This window comes from Ornithorhynchus anatinus, unplaced genomic scaffold (genome assembly GCF_004115215.2).
Source record: "Ornithorhynchus anatinus isolate Pmale09 unplaced genomic scaffold, mOrnAna1.pri.v4 scaffold_225_arrow_ctg1, whole genome shotgun sequence".
In the NCBI taxonomy this organism is placed as follows: domain Eukaryota; kingdom Metazoa; phylum Chordata; class Mammalia; order Monotremata; family Ornithorhynchidae; genus Ornithorhynchus; species Ornithorhynchus anatinus.
In genome coordinates, this window is record NW_024396725.1 from 28,953 (window position 1) to 40,088 (window position 11,136).

At 44.8% G+C, this 11,136-nt stretch overlaps 2 protein-coding genes across 2 annotated transcripts; both read right to left on the reverse strand.

The window, feature by feature from the left end:
* Window positions 1-3,418: 3,418 nt before the first annotated feature.
* Window positions 3,419-4,273, reverse strand: ORNANAV1R3039 (vomeronasal 1 receptor ornAnaV1R3039). The gene has a single exon (NM_001253431.2). It carries the CDS (start codon window positions 4,271-4,273, stop codon window positions 3,419-3,421), a length of 855 nt encoding a protein of 284 aa, NP_001240360.2.
* Window positions 4,274-7,764: 3,491 nt separating this feature from the next.
* ORNANAV1R3038 (vomeronasal 1 receptor ornAnaV1R3038) lies at window positions 7,765-8,661 on the reverse strand. The gene has a single exon (NM_001253430.2). It carries the CDS (start codon window positions 8,659-8,661, stop codon window positions 7,765-7,767), a length of 897 nt encoding a protein of 298 aa, NP_001240359.2.
* Window positions 8,662-11,136: the final 2,475 nt, after the last annotated feature.

Here is an 11,136-nt window from a genome sequence, read left to right on the forward strand (position 1 = left end):
TGGTAGAAGTGATCAAGTAAATGGATGACCTCTAAGATCAAGTGTAAAGTAGAAGAGTAGGAAACCCAGAAGACTGATTTTGTGGGATACCTGTGATTATGGGATAAGAGGTCAAAAGAGAATCAATGACTGACACTGACAATAAGCTGGGGGAGAGAGATAGAACCAGGAGAGAGCTATTCCAGGGATATCAAGGACACTTGGTGTTACCAGGAGGGAGGAGTGACCAATCAATCAATCAATAAAACAATGGTATTTATTGTGCAATTACTCTATGAGAAGTTCTGTAATAAGCACTTAAGAGAGAGCAATCAAGCAGAGTTGGTAGACATTAACCCTGTCTACAAGAATTAAACCATCTGGAGGGCTGGAGGGTGAGAGAGATATCAAAATAAATTATGGATATGTACATATCTGTTGTGGTGCTGAGGATGGGGTGAATATCCAGTGCTTAAAGGGTACAGACCAGGTTCAAGGATGATAAAGAAGGGAGAGTGTGAGTAGGCCAAATGAGGGTGTAGTCAGGGAAGGTTTCTGTGATTTTTAAAAGGCTTTGAACGTGGGGAGAGGGGTGTCTGTCATTTATGAAAGGTGAGAAAGTTCCAGGAGAGAGGGAAGAAGTTGGCAAGGGGTTGATGACAAGACTGAGGTATAGTGAGTAGACTGATATTAGAGCAGTGAAGTGTGTGGGCTGATAGAAACAGGAAATCAGTGAGGTAAGGTAGGAGGTGAAAGCTGATTGAGAGCTTTAAATCCAATGGCAAGGTGTTTTTGTTGGGTGCAGCAGTAAATGAACAGTCCCTGAAGGTTCTTGAGAAGTGGGGAGATGTGGACTGAATATTATTTTAGAAAATTGAACTGGGCAGCAGAGAGAAATATGGACCAGAGTGGGAAAAAATCAGAGACAAGGAGGTCAGCAAAGAGGCTGATGCAGTAGTCAAGCCTGGATAATAATACAAATAATAATATAATTCAAGATAAGACAAGGAGTTTGATGTCGAGTAGCACTTTGGTTGGAAGAGATAGGGCTTATTTTAGCAATGTTGTGAAGGTAAAACTGACAGGACTTGGTGACAGATTGCATGTATGGGTTGAATGAAAAAGTTGGGAAATACCAAGGTTACTGGCTTATTAGACAGGGAGAATAATATATTGTCTACAGAGATGGGAAAGGCAGGGAGAAGATAGTGTTTTGGTGGGAAGATGAGTTTATAATTTGGAAATCTTAAATTTTAGGTATCGGTAGGACATCAGAGTAGAGATGTCCTGAAAGTAGGAGGAAATGCAAGGTTGCAGAGATAAAAAGAGATTAGTCCTGGAGAGGTAGATCTGGGAAATATCCTCATGGAGATGGTAGTTGAAGTGGAATGAGTTCTCCAAGAGAGTGGTTATAGATGGAGAATAGAAGGAGACCTAGAACTGAGCCTTGAGGGACTTCCACAGTTCGATTGTGGAAAGCAGAGGAGGAGCCAGTGAAAGAGAAATAGCTCTGAGAAATAGGAGTAGAACAAGGAGAGGATAATTTCAGTGAAACCAAAGATGAATATGTGACAGACTACCAGGAGAAGGGGATGGTCCACAGAGTCGAAGGCATTTGAGAGTTAGAGATGTATTAGGCCGGAGTACATACCATTGGATTTGTGAAGGAGAGGGTTGAAAGAGAGTTGAAGGAGAGTTTTTGTGGAATGAATTGGGTGGGGGAGCTAGATTAGAGAGGGTCAAGGGGAGAATTGGAGCATGGGAAACAGAGGCAGCAGGGATAGGCAACTTGCTCAAGGAGTTGGAAGAGGAATGGTCAGAAAGAGATGGAACAGTAACTGAAGGGTAGCATGGGAGTTGTGAGGATATTTTTAGGATACAGGATACATGCGCATATTTGAATGCAGTGAGGCAGAAGCCATTGGAAAGAGATCAGTTGAAGATGGCTGTGAGGGAAGGAAGGAGAGAGGGATGTTTTAAAAAGATGTGATGGAATGGGGTCAGAGGCATAGTTGGAGGTAATAAATTCTGAAGGGAGAAAGGAGATCTCTTGGGATTCTGCTGGGAAAGGTGAGAGTTGAAGAAGGGGCAGGAGGAGGGAGGGGCTTGAGAGAAACAGAGGAGACTTTAGTGGGATCACCCCTGATGAAATCAATTTCATCAAGAAAATAGGTGGCAAGAGATAGGGTTGGGATAGTGGTTTTGAGGAGGAAGTCAAACGTCTGATACAGTTGGCATGAGCAATGGTCATGGAGTCAATAAAGATGGAGAAACATTGTTGTCCCATGGACGAGGGGGTAGTGTTAAAATGGGTGACGATGATGATTTAGAAGGACCAAGTCGAACTAATATCTGGATTTCAGCCAGCAGCACCCCACAGCTCATGCCAAGGAGCAGAGTATGGGTACTGTAAATGTAATCCAGCATTGTGTTTTGGTGGTAAAGGATAGACAGAGGGAAGGGAAAAGAGGGACTTGAGTTCAGTGGAGAAGGCGGTGTTGAAGGCATCTACTTGTGTGTCACGAGAAGGCGTTTCAGTGCATCAAACGGGGCACATTGACTTTATAAAATGTAGGTGGTCACAAGATTGGATGTGAAGGTTCAGAAGAAAGTTGTAGAGAATGAGTATGTGGGAGAGGTGGTCGTGGGTGAATACAGGAATTTCACAGTTAGTGAGGGAAGAGATTTTAAAGTGACTAAAGATGATGAGATTGAGATTATGGCTAGGGCCTGGTGGGGTCCACCCAGGCTGGACTCAAGGAAGGAGGAGTATAAGGCCAGGGAAGCCCTTCTGAAAAGTCAGAATGGGGGCAGCAGGCTCAGAACCTTCAATTGTCACCTTGGCATGGTTTCCCCACAATGGGCCGTTCCAAACTGGTGATCAGAAGGAGGTGGTGAAAGGCAGATTTCTCCTGTTACATAAAAGCTATACTGCCTTCCACTGCTGTTGTCTCTATCTATTCTTGAAATGGTTTCTAACCTAGACTGGTAATAATAATAAGAAGAAGAATTATGGTATTTGTTAAGTGCTTACTATGTAAAGCAATGTTCTAAGTACTGGGGTAGACACAGCTAATCAGTTTGGACACAGTTCCTGTCCCATTTACGGTTCCCGGTTTTAATACCCATTTTACATATGAGGTAACTGAGGCACAGAGAAATCAAGTGATTGGCCCAGGGTCACAAGGCTGACAAGTGGCAGAGCTGGGGTTAGAATGCAGGTCCTTCTGACTTCCAGGCTTGTACTCTCTCCACTGGCCACACTGCTTCTCCAACCTCTCCGTTCCTGCTTCTCTAACATCATTATGGGGTTTTCCAAATCAGGAATCTAGTAAAGTTCATTTCAGTGGGACCAAGTGGGAGGCCTATGATGGATCTGTGTTTGACAAAGGGAATTCCCTTTTCCAGAACATGCTCACCCTCCTGTCATTGTGGATCATCAGGAACGGACTGACAGCTGAGAAGGAAAATGACAAAGTAGGTGGACTCTCACCAGCAGAGGAGACTTCTCTTTCATGTTGATAATCACGCTCAGCATGACAGCTTGCCGCCCATATAGGAGGACATAGAGGGTGACCAGAGCAATGACTCTTTTGGCTGCTTGGACCTCAGGCATCACCCTCAAGGAGGAGACGGGCCCGTGGAGGTGCCGGACCTGCCAGTGGTGTCTGTGAAGGACAAATACCATGTAGCCACTGGCCTTGCTCATGAACCCCATGAAGAACAGATCCCGGAGTGGAAGTACCACAGCAATGGCTAGTTTGGTTTCCTGTTCAGCAGTGACTTTGATGCAGTACTTTAAGTCCATAACTATTTGATTGCAACTGCTGTTCCGTGGGCCTGTTACATACTTCAGTATATAAAAGTAGAACAGCAGATTTATGACCCAGGAGAGGAGACAGGAGAAGATGACACATTTGGGTAATTTAGCTTTAAGTCCAGCCCACCGGGAAGTGGAGGGACTGATGGTGACAGCCTGGAAGATGCTCAAGAGACAGGTGGTACAAATGGAAAGGCCACAGGAAACTCGATACAGGTAAACCAGGGTTTTACACCCCAAGTCATCTAAGAAATTTATCAGACCCCAAATATGTAGGGTGTCTGGGATTTCCCTGCTGAGAAGGGCCAGGGAATTAGCCAGGGCCAGGTGAGCAAGGATCAGGTCGGAATAGCTAAGTCTGTGGCTAGTAGAGACCATATGGGTATAAAAAAGGAGGAGGAAGGCATTCACTAAGACTCCAATGCTGATCTGTAACAGCATTATGGTTCCAAAGGAGATTTCCATAGCATCCATCCTCCTGAAGTTACTTTTCAAAGCAGAAGTGACCTGCTGCAGACAACTGGGAAGGGGAAAGGAGGAGAGGGAGAGTAAGGGAGGGAACGGACCTAAAAGGAAGGAAATGGGGATGGGGCAGATGGAGAGAGAGAGTGAGAGACTGCAGAGGACATTTGGGGAGGAGGTGGATAGGAAGAGAGAAGGCTATGGTTGTTTCCTCAAACGTCTGGGCTGCATATGTGGAGAATGGGATCTCTGAAGTTCGTTGACCCTTTCCATAGTACTCATTCTGCTCCTCTGGGATTGTGGGACTGCTGTGTGAGTGTGTTTGTGTGTGTGTGTTAATGAGTGAACTACTAAATATTAATCAGCTCTGACACAAGGTCTAAGTCAACTTTGGTCATGCTCAGACTCCCCTCCCTGCTGCCCACCAATCAGGGACAAGATGAGCCCAGATCTCTTCCCACAATTACCTGCTGCTAATTGACCATCAGAGATGCCCATGGAGAAACATGACAGCCTGTAGCTCCAGGTACATCTCAGCTTCCACCCACAGCCCAGCTCTGCCAGGAGCCAGGCCTGGGTCTCTAGTGCACATCTGACTCTCTCTCACCCTCTGGGTCACACGTGGCCACAGATGTGCCTGGGTCCCCACCCCTACCAGCCCCTTCCTTGTCTGTGTGTCTCACCCTCATCACTCTTCTCAGCGAGAGGGACGTAAAGCTGGAAGGAGGAGATTGGTGTGGCAGGAGGCTCCCACCTTACCCATACTATGCCTTATGAGAAGCCGCATGGTATAGTAGATAAAGCCCAGACCTGAGAGTCAGAAGGTCATACGTTCTTATCCCGACTCGGCCACTTGTCTACTGTGGGACCTTGAGCAAGTCACTTACCTCCTCTGTAAAATGAGTGCTAAGACTCTGAGCCCCTTGTAGGACAGACACTGGGTTCGACCTAATTTTCTTGTATGCAGCCCAGTGCTTAGAACAGTGCCTGGTTCATAGTAAGTGCTTAGCAAATATCACAGTTATTATTATTATCGTTAATCTCATTAATAATAATAATCAATCGATCAATCACGGGCATTTACTGAGTGCTTAGTCCATGCAGAGCACACCTCACTGGATTGAGTTTCCAATCCTGTTGCCTTCCCAAACAAGCACCTAAAGTTTACAATAGATTTTTAATCACTATGACTGATTGATGATGGCAAGAACTAGAAATCTCCTAGGACTAGTTAATTGATGTTGCCTAAAGTGTGATTGAACAATTAGGACTCAGGGTGCACTCCAGAGGCAAGTCTCACAAAGACTACAAGGGGAAAAATCAAGGAAATGGAGCTGAGCATTTCTCCTCTCCCTGCCTATTTCCTGCCATCACTTTGTATATCTTCGAGTCAGCTTTGGATCATAAATTCCATTATTTTCCAAACTCTGCTCTTGCTCACAGCCTACCTCTTACCCAAGTTCCCTAGTCCTCCAATTCAGCCAAAGCACAGTTCCCCCCTTCTTCAGAAGGGAAGCAGCATGGTATAGTGGCTAGAGCCCAAGCCTGAAAGTTAGAAAGTCAGAAGGTTTATGAGTTCAAATCCTGCCTCCTCCACTCGTTTGCTGTGTGACCTTCTGAAAGTCGCTTCACTAGAGAGGGCCTCAGTTCCCTCACTTTAAAAAGGGGATTGAGACTGTAAGTCCTACATGGGACAGGGACTGTCTCCAACCCAATTTGCTTCACCTCAGAGCTGAATGCAGTACCTGGCATTCCTCCATTCTTTCATTTAATCTATTTATTGTTTGCTTACGGTGTGCAGAGCACTGTATTAAGTGCTTGGGAAGTACAATTCAGCAACAAATAGAGACAATCCCTGTCCGCAACAGGCTCACCATCTAAAAGGGGGGAGACAGACATCAAAACAAGTAAACAGGCATCAGTAGCATCATTATAAATAAATGAAATTATAGATATAAACACATCCTTAATAAAAACAAATAGAATTATAAATATGTACATACATACACAAATGTTGTGGGGCGGAGACAGGGATAGAGCAAAGGGAATTGAGTCGGGGTGATGTGAAGGAGAGGGGGAATGAGGAGAAGGGGGACTTAGTCTGGGAAGGCCTCCTGGAGGAGGTGAGCTTTCAGTAGGGCTTTGAATGGGGGGAAGTGTGCTTGTTTGGCGGATTTGAGGAGGGAGATCATTCCAGGCCAGAGGAAGGACATGGACGAAGGGTCAATGGTGGAACAGGTGAGAATGAGACACAGTGAGAAGATTAGCATGAGAGGAGCCGAGTCTGTGGGCTGGACTGTAGAAGGAGAGAAGGGAGGTGAGGTAAGAGGGGGCAAGGTGCTGAAGAGTTTTGAAGCCAACAATGAGGCAACTGCTGGAGAATTTTGAGGAGGGAGGTGGCACAAAGTAAACACTTAACAAATGCCATAGTAATTAACAATACTACTAATAAAAACCCATCTGAAATCACACCTCCTCCAAGAGGCCTTCCCTGATTCAGTTTTGAGCTCACCAGGCCTCACCATGCCACCTTCCACCACCATACCTCTTTGTGCCACTATTATATTAATTCACTGTCACGAATTCTAACACTTCTGTACATTCAGACGTATACTCTGTAGGATGTAAGCACTTACCCACACATCCATCTTTCCAAATTCTTTCTCCTTGCATTTGTGAACACAAAATCAAAGTAGAATTATGCACTTATCCTCACACTCTGATTACACAAGCACTTACTCACCTACATATTCACTTTCCTCTTTTCTCTGAATATTTTCATGTCTGACTCCTCCGCTGGAATATGTTTCTTCAGGGAAGCCATTATGACTACTAAATTGATCATATTGTAGCAGGTGCTCAAGGCATATTAACATATACAATCCTTGAGAGCAGGAAGTCTGTCTTCTAACATTACTGACCTCTCCAAGCTTTTAGCAGAGTGCTCTGCAAACAGTAGATGCTCAATCAGATATAAAAAAGTTTGATTTCCAAGTGGGCAAAGATCAATCAATCAGTCTACGATGTGTGTTTCTGCATCCAGAGCCACTTGGGAGAGTACCAAAGAGTTAGTAGACACAATCCTGTCCTCATAGGCTTCCAGTTCTGAGGATCTAGGGATTGTAACTCCTAACTCTGCTACTTTCTCTCAAGCACTTCCTACAACGCTCTGTACAAGGTAGTTCCTCAATCATTACACCTGATTTGTGAATGGGTGGCGTGAAGGAATGGAACCTTGGAAACAAGGGTCAGCCCTGTAGTCCTTATGGCAGCTGAAGTGCTCAGATTGTTGAGTGGATACCTTGAGTTATAACTATCTCATTTTTTTGATGGAGTTGCATTTCTCGCCTTCCCCATCCCTTCAGCCATTATCACTAGGGACGGAATCCTTCATTTAGGTGACACTGAGGCCTCATTAAATAGATTCAGTGGGGAGGTCCTGACTACTCTCACTCTGAGCCTTCTTAGGTCAGAGTGGGAGAGCAGGAAGATTCCTTGGGACTCTAAGAAGAATCCACGATGGAAACAGTTGATTCTCTTTTCCAAAGTGTTCCTATCCTCCTGTCACTGTGAATCACCAGGAAGGGACTGATGACAGGAAAGCCAAATAACATCGTGGTGTTGATATTCACCAGTAGAGGAGACTTTTCTTTCGTGTTGAGTAAAATGCTGGACATGATGGAATGGCGCCCAAAGAGGAGGACGTAGAGTGTAACCAGGGCGACGATTCTCTTGGCTGCTAGGACCTCAGGCGTTGCCCTGGTGTAGCTGCCGGGACCACGGAGATGGCGGACCCTCTGGTGGTGCCTGTGCAGGATCAATACCATGTAGCCACTGGCTGTGCTCATGAGTCCCACAAAGAGCCGATCATGGCCAGAGAACATAATGGCATTTAGCAGGGTGGCTTCCGCCGTGAGAGTCATTACTGAACAATATTTCAGATCATATGTAATTTGAATCGTGGTGCTGTTCTGGGGGGCAAAAGCATACACCAGTGCACTGATGTCAATCAGCAGATTGAGGACCCAGAAAAAGGAAAAGGAAGGAATGATACATTTGGGTAATTTGGCTTTGAACCCTGCCCATCGGGAGGTGCTGGTACTGATGGCAATGGCCTGGAAGATGCTCAGGAGGCAGGTGGTGCAGATGGAGAGGCCCCGGGCCACTCGGTAAACATATAAGACAATCTTGCATCCAATAGTGTCCAGGAAATTTCTCCATCCCCAAGGAGAAATGGTCTCTGGGATTCCATAGATGAGAAGGAAGATGATATTGGCCAAAGCTAGATGGGTGAGGATCAAGTCTGAGGAGCTGAGCTTGTGGCTGGAGAAGGCCATGTGGGTATAAAACAGCAGGAGGAAGACATTCGCTGATGCTCCAGTGCTGATCTGTAGCAGCATCGCAGTCCCCAAGAAGATGTCACTGATTCCATTCATATGGGTTCTTGGTCAGAAGTAAAGGTGGCCTCCTAAAAGACATGAGGGAATGGGAGGGAGAGGGAGACAGAAAAATAGAGAAAATGTAAGAAAGGAAAGGAGGGAAGGTGGAATAATAGAAATGAAGAGTGGGGAATTTGGAGCAGGAAAGAAAGAGAAATAGGGTGAAAGGATGGGGAATGCGAGAGGTAATGAGAAAAGTAGCAAGAGTAATACAGTGAGAAAGAAAGAGGGAGGAGAGAAAGAAGATAGAAAAGAGTGAAAGGCAGAGAAAGAGGGAGAAGAGGAAGAGAGGGGAAATGGAGGCGAGAAAATGTGAGGCAGAGAGAAAGAAGGAGGAAAGTGAGAGAAGGGAAGAACAATGAAAAGAAACAGATGAAAGGAAAATAAGTCAGAAGTAAAATGAAAGAGGAAAGAGGTTGAAAAAGAGAGGGATGCAGAATGAGAGAGGTCAATCAATCAATCAATCAATCAATCAATCAATCAAAAGTATTTATTGAAGGCTTATTTTCTGTAGAATGCTCTGTTAAGCCCTTGGAAATGTAAACTACTATTCTATTGAGTTGGTAGATGCCTTACTTGCCCAGAAGGAGCTTTCATTCTAGTGGCGGGGACAGACATGGAAATAAATTACAGTTCTGTTAATGGCAGGGAATAAGTAATTGTACATACTCGCAGTATAGATTAGGTGAATATCAAGTGTTTAGGGAAGGAGCACGGCATAATGTAGAGAGGATGGGTTTGAGACACATAAGGTTATGGGTTCTAATCCCGGCTCCGACCTGTGTCTGCTCTTTGGTCTTGGGCAAGTCACTTAACTTCTCCGTGCCTCAGTTACCTCATCTGTAAAATGGGGATTAAGACTGTGAGTTCCATGTGGGACAGGGACTGTGCCTAACCCAATTTGCTTGTATCCATCCCAGTGCTTAGTGCAGTGCCTGGCACATAGTAAGTGTTTAACACATACCACAATAATTATTATTATTATTAGGGGGTCCAGGTGTAAGTGCAGAGGGGACACGGAAGACAGAGTGATTACAGGAAACTAGGTTTTACTTGGGAAAGGCCTCTCAAGGGAGATGAGACTTCCAGATACCTTTGAGGACAGGGAAAGTAGTGGTCTGTTGGATGAAAAGCAGGAGGGCATTCCAGGCCAGAGAGGAGATAGGAGCAAAGAGACAGCTGCAAAAGATGAGACCGAGTTTATAGAGTAGGTTAATGTTAGAGGAGTGAAATTGGGTTGGGATATGACTACATAGACTGTGAGCCCCATATGGGACATGGATTACATCCATTCTGATTAATTTGTACATGCTCCAGGTGCTTAACACACAGTAAAGTGCTTATTAAGTACCATAATGACAGCAATAATAATTACAGGAAGATCAACAGGGTAAGGTAGGAGGGGGGTGGGCTGATTGAAAGCCCTGGAGCCAATGGTAATAATTTCTGCTTGATGCTGAGGTGAATTGGCAACCGTTTAAGGATTTTGAGGAATGGAAAGACACGGCTTAATTTTTTTTTTTTAGAAAAATGATCCTAACAGCAGAGTGAATTAGGGACTAGAGAAGGCAGAGATGGGAGGCAGGGAGGTCAACAAGGAAGCTAATGCAGTAGTCATGGAAGGATATGATAAGTGCTTGGATCATTGTGGTAGCAGTTTGGGTGGAGGGGAAGGAGTACATTCTAGAGATGCTATAAAGGTAGAAGTGACAGGATTTGATACCATCTCACATATGTGCATTGAATGAGAGATGAGTCATAGATAAAACCTTAGATTCCTGGGCTATGAGATCGAGAGGAAGGTCTTGTTTTATACAGTGAGGACAAAATCTGCAGGAGGACAGGCTTCAGATAGGAAGACTTGCGGGAAAGAAAGCAGAGGAGAGAGGAGGCATTTAGAGATGAAAAACAGAGACTGAGGGAGGAGACGAAGAGAGACAGAGAGAATGAAAGAGGGAAGAGAGTAAGAGAGAGGGAAATAGTGAAGAAGTGAGAGAAAGGAAGAGAATTAGAAAGAGAGAAAGACAGGAAAGGGAAAGAGAAGCAGAGCGAGGGGAAAAAGATAAACTTTTACTGGGACAAATGTACAGAGCCAAGTAGGTCGAAATACAGAGTAAAATATTACAGTCTTACTGTTTCTTCGGTATTCTGCCTGCAAGTCAGGAGACATGGGTTCTAATCTTGCTCTGCCAGTTACCATCAGTCTGATCTGGGGCTAGCCAATTAACTTCTCTGGGCTTCAGTTTGTTAATTTGCAAAATAAGGATTAAACCCCAGTTCTTGCTCCTTCTTAAGACTGTGAGTTTCATGTTGGACAGAGACTGTGTCTAAAATGATTATCCTATTTATACCCTAGCACTTCATACAGCGCTTGGTTTATAGTAAGCGCTTAACAAATATGACAGTGAATATTTGAGACATCACTGGGCAGGCATT